Consider the following 15,219-nt stretch of genomic DNA (forward strand, 5'->3'; position numbering starts at 1 on the left):
GACCTGACACTGAACAAAGAAAGACAGTGGACTTAAATACATACAGGAGGTGATCAGGGGAAGTGGAAACACATGAGGAAACAGCTGACACAAATGAACATAGCGACGTTACAGGGAGGAGTAAAATGAAACACATTGAACAAAGAAACACAAGACAAACAGGAAAAAAAAAAGTGAAACATGTGACATAACACCGGCTAGACAACATGAAGCACACAGACAAGAAATTCATGAGAGTAACACAGAAGACTTAGGAGAAACATAAACGAAACTAAACTCAAGGCAAACACATGATAATCCTAGATCTTAACATCCTTTCAATATAACATTATAAATCACAAATGCAAAAATAAACACAAAATTCTGGGTCACAGACCCAGCCACAACAGTACATTAAAATCCTGGATTCTAGTTACAAACACCTATGTTATAATGGGCTGTTGATGTAAATTTTTAACACAGGGATAGAACTGATGTAAGTTTGAATTCACAGTCATCCAAACTTTAGACAGCAGAAGAAAAATGCTTCATATCCAAAACATCATATAACTTCATTATATCCAAACCAGCTTTGTCCTTGAGAATTTCTGCAGAAGTTAAGCAACTGTGTAGTCTTTCCATAAGCAGAGAGAGAGAGGGAGGGAATCCTAATGAGCATGTGCAGAGTAAGTAATCACTCCAGTTTGTTTCTGTTTCAAGCAACTGTGTGTGTAACACTTGGCCCCTGTTACTGCTGCCCTTTCCCCTCTCAGTCCATATTTGATCTAATCTTGTTGTTAATCTAATCTCTAATTGTTGTTGATTTTATAGAGCAGAGCCCTTTCACAGACGTATGAGTGCTCGTGGTTTTTTCTCGCCATAATAGTAGTCTAATGAAAAAATCGAATAAAATGGAATATTAGGCATCTTTTTAAAGTTCTGTGTATAAACTAAAAATGCAAGGCACATGCAAGCCAAGAACAGAATACGTGGTCAGTTTAAAACAGCCCAACAATGAAAGATAATGTGACATTTCAAACACCAAGAACTGCTCTTCACCAGATTTTCAAAATGTTTTTAGCCTGTACTATGAATGATTTCTTAGAGTGATATTGGCTTAATCATATTGTGTTTGACTATAACTGTGATCTAGCAAAAAGTAAACAAATCAATGCCGTCAGTAATTTACAGATGTTAAGATTTTTTGATACACACTGGCCTTCTTCCAAGCTGTTAAGAGTTAGGAGAGAGCAGCATTAAACAAATTCGACAAAAAAGTCATTTAAGAAGTCAATCAGTAACAAGACGGCCAAGAAAATAGGTTTTCAGCATTGTTTTTATAGCCACCTTATGTGTAAGAAACCAAATTAGCAATAAAGGGAGTGCACCTCAATGGCACGACCTCTGTGAAGCCTATCACACGTAGTCCTGTACAGCCTCTGTTTACTGTAGCAGGTGGTTTTAAATCTTGCATGACAGCCGGAGACCTCTGAGGTGGACTCCAAGATTACACTAATCTGCCACGTCCAGGAATACACTGACGCATGTGTCTGAAGTTCAGTAAAGTGTACATTTCAAAAGCAAAAACCTGACCCAGTCGCCATCATCAGTCAAATAATCGGACTCATAATCTCCTTCACTATACATGTTTCTGTAGCACTAAGCTTGGACAAATTTATTGTACATTACCCTCCTAAATGTAGGTGTGCAGACCATACTGATCACATACTGACTGATTGAACCTCAGTTTGTTTTAGTAAAAATCCTCTTTTCTTTGAACTGAGTTAGTTTTGTCCCTTCAATGCTTTTAAGGCCAAGCGATAATAAAGGTTCTCTACTGACTGACCCCTACAGATGTTAATCGGAACAAAAACTCTCTTTTCCTCTTTTCTCTCAAATTAACCTCAAGCAAGGGTGTCGCCCACAAATGGCTTTTTAATAAAAGAAACAAAGCAAGTGGATATAGGCTTAGATAAATGACCATATCTGATGTTCGTAACTTGGTAAAGCAGTGTTGTTACGTCGATAATGGCCAGCAGTGCCTGAGGTCATTGGACACAAAGCTGCATGAGGCTAGCCATCTGGAAAGCTCTCACAGGTGCTCGCAAGCTTCTAATGTGCTCAAGTTCACACAGAAACCTCCAAGAGTTTCCACTTTCTGACCTGCCCAACCACACCTTGCACCCAGAATCTCCCACGCAGATCAAATCAAAGCCGGCCCCGACCCAGGCCGGCAATAGCTGCACTGTTTAGAGAAAGGGGCTATTCGGTTACCGAAAAGTCTCCCCCTGAATATCCGATCTGGCTCCTTTTTAACAGCTTTTTTTGTTTTGATTTGTTAACATAACCTTATTTATGGTTACCTTCTACTATGTATTATTATTATTACACATTATTTTATTAGAGTCTTCATACCAATTGTATCTCCTATAGCCCTTACTCTACAAATCACAATTTTCTCACATGCTTGCATAAACTATTCACACATGCACAATGCTAAAAGCCCCTCTGGCTGTGAATTGAAACAGTATCAGATACTACAAGACACTGAAACTATGAAGTTTTTTTTTCCCAGTCTGTCTTTCTTTGTATTTTCTCTCCTCAGAGTATCTGTGGTGTCAAAACAACCTAAAGCGAGACAAGGATGTACGTGTAACAGAGCACTCTTTACATTAAGATGTCTGAGATGCTATTATTAGAGCATTCTGCTCTTTAGTGATACAGTAACTATGTCTGTTACAAAAAATATTCACTCTAAATAATTTTCAAGTAATTTCAACATTCCCTACATACTCACATACAGACACACAACCACATACCACCTGCTGGGTGAGGCGCTAATGTTCTTTAGAAAGCTTAACGACTGGGATTAGCATCCACTCACGTACACGTTTATGGGCAATTGGTCAAACTTTAGTGGGTCACAGTGACACACCTGGACTGCCTGCCACTACTGACACAGATTAAGCAGGAGTAGACGAGGGGAAAGAAATCCTGGATTGACAGGCCCACGTGACTGACACACACACGCACATGCAACAAAACAAACTGCCTATTTTCTTGTTAATTTATATGGTTAAGAAATTGCTTCATTCACCAGAGCTGTTCACTTGATCCACTCCCTCTATGTGATCTTATAGTAATGCACTCAAAAAATATAAAATTCAAATAATTAACAGTTGGGAACAGGAAGGGGCAGGAAGCGGAGCAGTGGGGGTCTGGGTGGGCAACAAGAGGGAATAAGGTGCTTAAGGGGTCATGAAGGAGGAGGAGTAGCAGAGATAAAGCAAATGGTTGGAGGAAGGCAAGGGGTGATATTTACCCCTGGAAAAAGAACAAAACAAAACAAAAAAACCCCTATCTTATCTCATTGTGACTTACAGTGAAGGGACTTGATGGTTTTTTGGAACATTTTGCTGTTATAGTTATAGTTTTCTTGATATAGGCTCACTTGTCCCCACTGGAGAAAAGTTTGCTGCAATTCACTGCAAACTGAGACTTCATGTTAGAATGAGGCATTTCTATCCTACTGGGTTTGGGCTCCTAGTAATACAGCATTCCCATTAATAAGATACAAGAGGTCACTAAGTTTATTAGTATAAAAAAGCAAATAAATTGCTCTACGAGTATATCGGATTTTGTTCATAAGCAAGGAAAGAGTGGAACAGGAGACTGACAGATGGATTGGTGCAGCGTCTGCAGTGATGCAGAAGCTGCACCGGTCTGATGTGGAGAAAAGAGACCTGAATGTGAAAGCTACGCTGTCAATCTGCTGGTCGATCTATGTTCCTACCCTCGCCCTTGGCTATGTAGGTAGTGAACAAAAGAAAATGATACAAGCAACAGAGCTTCAGCTGAAGGTCTTAGAAAAAGGATGAAAAGCTGTTGTTCCTCCACTTCAAAAGCAGCCAGGTGATGTGGTTTGGGCTCCTGATTACTCCTAAGTGACTTTTTTGTGGGCATATCCAAATTGTGTGGTGTGGGGGATAAGTTGGAAGTGTTGTCTGGACATAAATGGCAGAAAGCTGGATGCATAGAAAATTGAATAGCAGTATGGTTCAATCCCTTCAGAAGATTTACAGAATCTTCAAATATCTCTGTCAACTTGCACTGTTGCTGCTTGTGGTGGCTCAGCACCTAATCGCGATTTCTTTGGTCAAATGATTTACTGGGTTTACATTGTGATGTCAGTCATTTCTGGCCCTTGTCCAAATTCAGTGCTGTGATGCTCTCTGAACCTCTGGTATTTTTTAGAGAGAAATAAATATTAGCCTTTCTTTTCTTATCAAAGGTGACACTCCAGAAGAAAAAGAAGGGAGAGGAACTACTTTCTCAGACCATGGATGAACTGAGGCCTGCACAAACGCACAGTATAAGAAAAATAAGAATTATTTGAAAGTTCAAGAATGAAAATATCATGTCTTAATGATAACAAGATACCCCCTTGAAGATATGAGAGCCATTACTTAAACTGCTCTTAATGTAATACAACAATAAAAAAGAAAGAGAGGATGAAGAATGAATAGGTATAACTTACCACATAACCAGTTGCAACGGCAAGAAAATCTGTAGTAACTTTCCACCTCCTCAATAGTGAGCCGGACATGAACCCCAATTTCCTCCCTTGGCCCCAAAAATGCATCCAGTACTTCCTCTACCATTTCCTCTTTGCTCCTCTGATCTTCCATATCTATGTTTGCATTTTCATCAGTCTCTCCATTCTCATTTGACGTGTAATACGCCTCAATCTCAGCTGCCCTTCCCTCTTTCATGTCTTCACCCACAACCAGAGAATCTGTGTGTCCTTTAATTACAAACCAGTCCACTTCCTCACTGTCAGAGCACTCCTGTGAGCCTGGACTCACCTGTCCAGCTAGAGTCACCTCTGAGTCCATTTCCAAGCAAAACCCAGGATCTAGCTCAACCTCGATGTCTACATCCATCAAGGAGCCCAAATCTGCTATCTCCTCTCTTCCCATCTTCCTGTCCCAGTCTATGTCTCCTTCACTTCTCTTCTCCAGCATTTCTTCCATGTAGCTTAATAAACAATATCACAACAACAATTTCCCTCTCATCCTGACTCTACCTTTCGCCAGACACTACATTTAACCTCTTGGTCAGGCTGCAGGTGCTCTACAGCCCGCAGACGCAGTAACTGAGAGCACTTCCTCCAACCTCAGGTTACCTTCCCTGTATACAAAAGCTACAGTGTACTGCTAGACCCCACCCTCTCTCCTGGTCCAACTACCTTTATACCTCCCCTAAGAGGACAGTTATCAAACTAGCTAAAAAGCCTCCAACTTTACATAACTGACAGTCTGACCAATAAAAAGGAAGTAGTCATGCCTCTTCATGACTAATCAAGAATAGGGAAATAGGTTCTGCATTAAGCTGCTGTGCGTCACTTTGGTTATTAAAGGTACTGCAGCTTCCACTGCTCATTTACCTACGGCAACAAAACACGTGATCCGCGTCTGCCTTATCTCAGGAAATGTGGACTAAAAGTACAAAGCCTCCATTCTGACCAACCCATTCAAATACTGCTGCCTGCATCCCCATTTAACCATTCAGTGACTCGATCCATTCAAAGCCTCTATTCTTGTTTACTCCGCTCAAAAGACCCCATTCTTACAAACTTACTGAAAGACTTAATTCTTAGGAGACCTCTCAAAGAAAGACGCTGTCTCTTAATACAAAGTGGCAATTTAGATTCCATTACAGTGAGTTGTTCAAAAGATACATTTCAGTTAAAAAAAAGGCTAATAGACTTGATTCTTTGTCTCCTAATTCAGCCAATACCTATTAAACGAAGATGCAGTGGTGCTAAATGGCTTGGGGAACATATACTTGTGTAAAGTGTGTGCAGCTTGCCTCTGCATCGGTGTGTTTGTGTGTTTAACGTGGGCATTTGCTTTATGACCAAGGGCATGCAGGTTATCAGTGCCATAAACTTTATAAGTTCAAAGCTAAAGCCACTAGACTGGAAAACTATGCAGCTTAAAGTGAGCAAGATAGTCAAACAAGGCACAGTCCATCAAATCAGTTCACAGAGTCAGTCGAATAAAAGAAAACACGCTGCATAAAACGGTTAAGAACACACACACACACACACACTCATACACTCATACACACCCCACCCGCATTTTGGGTAAATCTTTGTTTCCACCATATCACACAGGTGTTCTACTGGGCTGAGATCTGGTGACTGTGGATACCCCTTGAGTAAACTGAACTCACTGTCATGTTCAAGGAAGCAGTTTGAGATGATTTGTGAGATAGTAGGTTATCCTTCTGGGAGCAGCCATCAGAAGATGGCTATACTGACACATGGTTAACAACAATACTCAGACTGTGATATTTAAACAATGCTCTGTCAGTACTAAGGTGCAAAGTGGGCCATGAAAACATCTTCAATACCAATATAACCCAACAAACCCCCTGAATGGTACAGTGCAGGATGGATTTATTCTTTTATGTTATTTACACAAAGTTGACTCAACCAATCAAATGTTGCATCATAAACTGAAAGTCAGAGTGCCAGCTTAGCTCAGTGGTGGAAGCCACATGCCTTTTGGCTAAAACGCAGCAGGCGGGGTTTGAGTCCAAACTGTGACCCTTTGCATGTCCTTCCTTGCTCTCTCTCCCCTCCTTTCTGCTCGAAAAAGGCTCAACTTTTTGTGAGCCCATGCAGACTGTAACCTCGGTTTCCTGTTTTTTGCTGAGAGGAATAGCCCCTAGTGTGGTCTTCTGTTGTAGTCCATCTACATTAAGGTTTGACATGCTCAGAGATACTCTTCTGAGATCAACACAGCATTTTCACCCAGAGAACTGCTGCTCTCTGCATATTTCCTTTCTTTTGGATCATTCCCTGTAAACCCTAGAGATGATTTTATGGAAGAATCCCAGTAAATCAGTAGCTTCTGAAACACTTGGACCAGCCTTTTTGGCTACTTTCTTCCTTATTTTCTGCACAAGGCAAATTTCTTTAAACGTTTCACATCTGTATATTTAGAACAGGGCAATTTAATGCCTGGAATAATGATTTACTTTGGTTTTCTGCTCCATTGTTAATATTCTGTAAAGTTTTACCAATAATAATGTATATGGACTCATTTCTCTTATATTATTATGTGCACATATCTTAGATTATATTTTTCGATTTTATACTTTTAGATTTATTTATTATTGAGATTGTGCAATCTGATGGCGAGTAAATGCATTGAAATTTCATTCTGATGTAAACTCACTGGTGTAGGTATTCTAATGCTCAGTTTGAATTTTAGCAGGTCATCTTGACCAAGTCTACATGTCTAAATGCTGCCAACTCTGCACATGTAGGCACATAGATTAAATATTTGCATCAATGAGCAGTTCTTATAAAGTGGCCAATTAGCATACTTCTGTATACAGTTTCACTGTCTACAAATGTTATTATAAAGGCTGCGACAACTGTGCAAAAATCACTTTGATCAACAAGAAGAGCGAAGGACTGGCAGACTATGAGTTACTTGCAAATGCAAGAAATCAAACAAAACTACTACACCAAAACATTTGCTAATCTTTTCTATTGAGAATTTTCCATGGTGTCAGAGTTAATAGTCTCAGTCTACAAAACATAACATCTAAAAAACAGAGATCCCTCTCTCAAATTCTCCTCATAGCTAATGACTAAAACAGAGCTGGGAGGACAGGAAATGAAAACCTTCCTCTGAAATCTCATAGCTTCAGGTACAGACAAAAATGCACATACTGTGTGTTCAGATCATGCATATGCACAAATTGTATATGTAGAAGTAAAACCTACAGCAGGCACTGCATGAATATCTAACAAAATCACAAAGAGAAACATGGGAAACGAGAATATGAAGAATACAAAAGGTTTTAAAATATTTATATAGACAGTCAGCAGGAGAATAGCTGAAAACAGCTGCTTTCTATATCTCCCAGATAAAGAAAAACACTGAAAAAAGACCCCTGACTCACATGGCTTAAGTGGGACCATTGGCATCCCACTATCCCACTGAGAAACACTCTTCTTGGTTTTCTTCACCATTTCTTTTCTTGCTGTGTGTTAGTAAAAGTGGCAACAATCTGGCTGAGACGACATCAAACTGTTAGCTCAGCAGCTTTAATCAGCATTCCTTTGCACCAGCTCTGCTGCTCTGTGCTGCAGTTTCTGCATCTGCTGAAGAATTTTTCACTGCTTCTATGGAAAAATGTCAGTGCAGCTGCCGAGATGTGCATGTTGGATACTGAAGCAGCTGATTAAGCTGCGCAGTCATGCACTCACACACAAAATGTTATACACATCAAGACACAGAAACAGCCAAGCAGAGGGGGTAGGGGCAAGGGAAGCCCACAGGAAACACTGTATGTGAGTCTCTGGGCGTGATGCCCTACATACTAGCTTCAATGAAAAATATATTATGCGCAAATACACACACAGGCACAAAAAGTTGCAAGTATACGTGCACACATGCACACTCACTCTCACACAGAATACACTCTTTTTTCTCAGTCCTACCATCCCAGGCTCTCCAGGAGTTCTTGCGGCTGGCAGGGCTGAAAGGGAAAGCCGAGCCCAGTCCAGAGAATTCCAAGTTCTGCATAAGATGACTGAGGCGGTTCATGATCCGGAACGATGCCTCACCGCCCTCCCGAAGAAACTCATGGAGAGACATTAGAGCTGGCTGCTGGTCTCACCCCTCTAAAACAAACTTTGTCATCCAGAGAGAGAGACCCCTCGCTGCACTTTTTAAAGCTTTGACAGACTCCAAAGCATAATTCCCAAATGCTGACATGGGAAGGATCCGTCTTTTAATATGCCAGGTTACTCAGGATTACAAAGAGATGCACTCACACGTGTTCCTGTGCGGAGATGTTTGCAGTGGCTACATATAAGATAAGCCTACTGTCCTCTGCAGAGCCACATTGAGGACTCAAGGCAAGCGCACAGTGCAAAGCTTGCAGAATCACAAACAGCTGAGTCACTGTCTGCATAAACTCTGAAACAAACACTGTTCACACTAGAGGTGAGAACAAGCCCAGGTCCCTTCACACACATTCGCACACAGACCCCTAGTACACACACACATCGTCAGTGGAACTATTGACAACTGAGAGAAGCAATGCTTTCCAAGGAAGGACAAGAGGGGAGGAGGGTGGAAGGCAGCAGAAGCAGAGGGCAGCCGGCAGAGCATAAATCCCCTTCTGCTGTTTAGGCTAATTATACTCCTCTACTCCTGAACTAATCTACCCTTTCTTTCCCTCTATCTCACGGGATTCCTCCATGCATTAAATTCACAGTGCAAAAAACTACTGCGCTAAAGCCAATCACCTGTAAGACTTAAAAAACAAAAAAAAAACCCATAAACTTTTTGGCAACAGTTAAAAAGTTTCTTGTTACTATGTTGCCTGAAACCGAGGAGGAGCAAACACAGTGGAGAGGAGGTTGCTTATTGGCAGGCATGGGTTTATTTGTGGGTTTTGTGTGAGTGTTTGGCTGGCAAGCAAAAAGGCAGCTTGCACTTTATAGGCTTAGAATAGAGATGAGAGGGGAGATGCACTCTCTCACATACCAATGAGGCACCTACAGCGGATGGGACACACAACTTCAGCTTGCTATTCAGTGACATTGTGATGGACCGAGTTGAAAAACAGGAGTCGTCCCAGGAATTATTAGAAAAATATGGTTTTCATTTATTTAACTCCCCAAAATTATATTTACAAAAGTAATAAATGTTGAGCTCATAAAAGAGGTCAAAGAAACAAAACTGAACTCAGGCAACGACTGCAAACAATAAACCAAATGACTGCCCAATCAAACATAACTGACCTAAACACAAATGACATACAAGGGTATATATATAATGGCTGATCAGACCATTGTGACACATGAAGGGGGTAACAAACAAACACAATCATAAATCACAACACAATGCAGTACAATCTAGTTTGTTTATCAACTAAACACTAAAGAAGAAAATCAAAACCATTAAACCCTAAACTCAAATATTTAATTACATACAAATACTTTGTTTTTAAATTAAAGAAAACACACATTCTCCCCTTCAGTAGGAAGTGGTGGTGTGGTCCAATTATCCCTTTTTGCATTTAGTGGTTTCAAACCCTGGCTAGTAGTAAGTAATGAAGTGATATGAATACATAAGTAAACTAAATGTGCGCGCTTACAAATAGAACAGATGTATCCAAACCAATCAATAAAGTTATTGGGAACTAAAGTGTGTTACTATGTTCAAATGAAGAAATGAAAATACAAGAGTTATTGACTTTAGAGTGTGGCCACGGGTTTGGCCATCACAGACATTCAGCCCTAATTTCCACCTCATCCCTCCATCCCTGTCTTCTTGTTAATCATGTCTGATCCCCCATTTATGACATATTCCACCTCCTATACTTAACTTTCTATTACCCCTTTGGTGTTTGGGCACATACTTACATACAGTGCTATGAAAACCTATTCTCTCTCTCTTCCTGTTATCAGACAAAGATAACCCAAGTGTGCTTGAGCTTCAGGGCATGAACTGATGAACTGACAACTTAAATTTCCTCTCCTTCATACAGACCAAAGCAATAACCCAATATTGTAAAACCTGCAAAGAGCACAAATAAGTAAAGAGTCTACAGTCATGAAAAAACACTCCAAAAGTTGTCAAGGCATTTAACTAAAAACCACAAATGTACACTTGTTAATAATGGTGCTTTCTTCTGTGCTCCACACACTTTGACCGGGAATCACCAAAGCCATTAGATTCATCGTCTGGGGACCTCAAATCGAGCATTGCATTTTCTCAAAGTCAAGCTCAGCTGCAGTCCAAGCTGATCAGCTGATGGCTTAGCTGATACCCTTCTACACAAATGACAAATCCTATATAGGGCCTACTTTTTAAGTCAGACTGCAGTTGCAGCAAATCACCATCTTCACCTCAGGTCCACCTTTCATGATTTCTTCTCTATTTAATCAAAGTTATACTGATGCTCTATTCTTTGTCAAGGTCTTACTGCTTCCATCCCTGCCTCTGGGGTTTCATGTACATTAGAGGAAGGTCACAGGACACAGCCACACCGCTAAATATAAACCACTGCAGAGTGAAATCTTCTCTACACTACAGGGGTCCAGACTGAATCTCATTTAGTAAATGTTTCAGTGTATCCCAAAGTGGTGGATATATATAGTGATACATTAGATTTTGTTTTACATGAAACAGCAATTGTAACTAGCAAAAGACAAATTTAGAATGTTTTTACTACCACTCTTGCTATCCCTAGGTACTATATCTCTCTGAGCATGGCTGGCTAGCTGGAAGCTGATAGTTGCCTGCTGGATCCATCTGGTTATACACCTGCTCTGCCTTTAAGGATGAACAGCATAGCCCACTTAGGGCAGAATGAACCTTTAGCTTAAAAAGGAACCTGACACAATATAGTATTTGATTTATACACCTCCTTGTTGAGTTAATGTTCCAGCAATGAAACAGTGAAAAATCTGCTCAGTTACAAATGACCATTATCAAAATGTAACCATACTCATGGGATAGATGGACTGCTTTCAAGCAAAGGTTCATGAGAGTCAGCTCCTTCCACGCCATAAACTCCCCCACGCAGTATATAATAAGCCTCTTCCACTTGGCTTGCATGTGTGTGCTGCACGATGAATAAAAAATAAAGAAACAGCCCCCCTAAGCTTCACCAGCTGCAGCTTCACACATTCCTGCTGGAAAAGCCGACACCTGTGACTCAGTGAACTGGATGTGTCCTTTTAAATCAGCTGGAAGTAGGTCAAATGCCCAGTTAGAAAGTTAGAAAGAGGCTTCCAGTGATTATAGCTCTAAGTATTATATTCATAGTTGACCTACTGTTTTCTATGGCTATGGATTGGTTCATGAGTGTTATTGTACTAGAAAACCTCCACAATTGTTAAAAGGACTGCCATGAAATTTCATGGTTTACACATGACGCTAGTGATCCCATGACTTCCTGTACGGAAACAACACGTGTCTTTAATTGTGATTTTGTGAGTGAACATCTAAGTATTTGATAAACTGCCATAAAGGCTCACACACCTACACAAAGACCCACGCACACGTCCCTTAGAATGATTACTGTGGTGATCCTTTAACCTGTATTCTAGCACCATCATCAGGTCAAAGTTTTAATGTGTCTAATATTTTGGTTTGTTATCACATACAGTGTAATTCGCAACAATCTGATCAAAATCCGTTAGCTTTATTTAATTGCATTTAGGAAAAGCTACCATGTACCCAATATTTTATTTTCTCCTTCCCTTGAATAAGCTGTAAAAAACTACTCTTGTCCACCCACAGCTTACTACATTGACAGATGAACTGGATCACCCATCATCTTTACCAAAAAAGGAAAATGCACTCATCTACAGGTTATGATCCAAATAGATCTTTTTGGTTTATATCAGGTTGTGTTGCACTCATGCTAATAGCACTGCAAAGACAGCCAGCAACCAGAAGTTGAAACAGACAGGAGTGCAGTATTCCCCAAGGGACAAAAAATCATTAATACTTCAGCTTTCTACAGTGTACAATGCAACATCCATCAGAGGAGGAGAAAAACAACAAGAAAACAAAACAGTTCTTCAAGTTAGATGATGCTAAATCCTATGCATCCTTAGCTGACTCGATTCCCCGAATCTCCCTTTTCCTCACTCTCCCTTCCTCTCTGCTGTCTTCTGTGATCAGCGTTACTCTCCTCTCTGAGCCGATTACTGCTCTCATTCTCCTGCCACAGCGAATTCCTGTCACACTTCCTTATAAACAGCTACCAGGGACTGGATTAATGTACAGTTTTAGGATAGTATTGCAGACTTAATAAACCCCAGTAACAATCTGACCTTATTTTCATTTTGATTTTAGCTAAGTAGAGTGATGCAATTCTTGATTTGCCTTTAGAGTCTGTGCATTTTCATTCCTCTAGCCTGGGCATAGCCAAGTCCCCCCTCCTTAGTCAAGTCCACCCACTCACTACTGCCATGCTTTCACCATCTTAAAAATGAAACCATGCAAAGGGGAAACCAGTAAATGCACTTAGTAAAACATTATTTCCTCTCATTCAGCACGCACACTTTAGCTTGACATGTACAGGTGCAAAATGAAATGAGGGTCTGAAAGCTATAACTCTTTAGGGTAGGCTTTTCTAAGGTTTTACAAACATTAAATAAAATATTAACACACCCAAGTGTTTGGCAGGTTGTCTGTGCAGGCTGTGCATGTGTGCGTTCATGCTTATTAGAGTGGTTGTGTGCTGGCGGTGAGTGGATTAGGGGAGATCTCTATAAATGGATCAAAAGGGACCAGAAGCAAAGATCACAAATCACATCAGTGGCATTAGTTTAGCACAGGAGAAACGTCTGTCCTTGATTTGGTGGCGATAAATCAAGAAGCTGCAAAAGCAGGAGAACGTCATATATAGAGTAGAAAAAAAGACGTCTAACCACAAAAACACCATGAGGGGAGCTCAGGAAGGCAGACCTAACAGCAAAATCAGTAAAAGAAACCGTGCGAATGTTCGGAAATGAAAAGGTTATGTTAAATAATCATTCCACGGTTACAGAGGAAGGTCATTGTGTCTCATTTTTTAAAAACACTTTTGCTAATCAGACATATTCCACACCTATAGTTGTCTAGGGTGGAGTGCTACAATTGGGGTTAGTGAGGTAGTGTATCACAACACAAACCACCCTGTGTACAGCCTGTGTTTCTGTAAAAAAATGAGACAGCTTTTCATGCAATAGTTTTTCTGTCTATCCGCATTGTAAATATTTTAATATCTCTTTAATGTCAGCATGAACCACATTTTATTTCAGAAGATAAAATCGTATTCCGGCTAAGCACCTGCATGTCTTGAGGCAGAATGATCATGAACAGCAGCACATTCAAGCTTGTGTGGTTTCCTGTACAACATGCTTCAACATTGTGATCCTGCATTGGCTTTGTAAACTGCTTTTGTTTTGATGTCCATTTGGACTTAATTCCATCAAGGCAAAGGAATAATATGTCTCTTACTGTGCCTGCATTTTAGTAATAGTATTTTTACCTATGTCTATGTTTAAGATCAACATGCAACATCCTCAGCAAGCAAAAAATACAATGACCAGAGACAAGAGCTGCTTCCCATTGTGTCGTTGCCACCCACCTATGCTTTGGGTGACGGTCCTCAGTCTCACTAGCAGCTCACCGAGGGCCATCTCCTCTGTCTTCATCCACAGGATCATCCTCCAGAGGGACAGTGGAAGACCAGCTGTCCAGCTAAGAGACACTTTTGTAGGAAGAAGAGACAGCTTGCCTGCTTTTTGCTGAGCGGTGCTATGGAAGAGTGGATGGTGGTGAGGGAGACTGTTGAGTTGAGCAGAAGGGAAGAGGGAGATGCGACAGGGTAAACGAACCTAGGATGTGGGTTAAAAATCTAGAGGAAAGAGAGGTAAAAGGGGGTGTGCGCTGCGTGGCAGTGCGAGTATGCTTGTGAAAAATGAATGCTCTCCAGGATGGAGTGGATGCTGCTGATACAGATGAGGAAATGATGCTGATGCTGAAGCTGTTTTGGCTGTGACAGCCTCAGCCACAGTGACGAGTCTCCTGCAGGAAAATGCAGCGCAAAGGATGGTGAAGGAGGGAGACGGGGAGGAGGCGGAGCAGCAGACAGCCTCATTCACACATGCATGCTTCTGCCTCAGCACACATGATGGTGCAGACCTGGCAGGCAGATTGGGGGAGGGGATGTGAAGGTCAGCATAGCAGTTTTGCACAAACAGCTGATCCAATAGTGACATCCAGCGTAAAGGAAAGGGACAACAGCTTTGTCATGAAACATTCTTATCTGCAGAAACAGAGACGGCAATGGTACCAATGCCGGCCATGCATCATTGATTATGCTGCATTGCCACCATGTGACGGCACATGGTTATGACAAATTACAGTAGGATCATCTTCGGTAACCCTCTTTGCAAATTCCATGTGTAAACAAACTTCACAGACTGCATATATAAGAGCTTTAATTACATGCATCCTTGACACAGCTAGGTAAGATGCTCAATAAAATGATGGATAAATTTCATAAATCTGTATTCATTGTGGGTGCTGGTTGCTGCTTATCTAGTTTCTAAAGTTTTAGCGATGTCTTGTGTAGACTCAAAAGCTGAAAATACAAGGGAAATTCCAGGGAAATTCAAAGAAAATGTCACTCAGACAATAG

The 15,219-nt window shown here is 40.8% G+C and overlaps 1 protein-coding gene across 9 annotated transcripts in view; it reads right to left on the minus strand.

Annotated features, from left to right (window-relative positions):
* Positions 1-14,698, minus strand: part of mcf2lb (mcf.2 cell line derived transforming sequence-like b) — a 42,836-nt gene extending 28,138 nt beyond the window's left edge. For 6 of the 9 annotated variants that reach the window (XM_087853225.1, XM_087853223.1, XM_087853232.1 and 3 more), the window contains exon 1: positions 8,504-8,895. In XM_087853225.1, the coding sequence (XP_087709351.1) occupies positions 8,504-8,660 (157 nt within the window). In that variant the 5' untranslated portion in view covers positions 8,661-8,895. Of the gene's footprint in view, positions 1-8,503; positions 8,896-14,163 lie in introns of those variants that run through there. The other 3 variants (XM_087853224.1, XM_087853231.1, XM_087853228.1) reach the window with 1 other exon arrangement.
* Positions 14,699-15,219: the final 521 nt, after the last annotated feature.

Source organism: Neolamprologus brichardi, chromosome 16, assembly GCF_056152115.1.
Source record: "Neolamprologus brichardi isolate AB-2024 chromosome 16, ASM5615211v1, whole genome shotgun sequence".
NCBI classification, from domain to species: Eukaryota; Metazoa; Chordata; class Actinopteri; order Cichliformes; family Cichlidae; genus Neolamprologus; species Neolamprologus brichardi.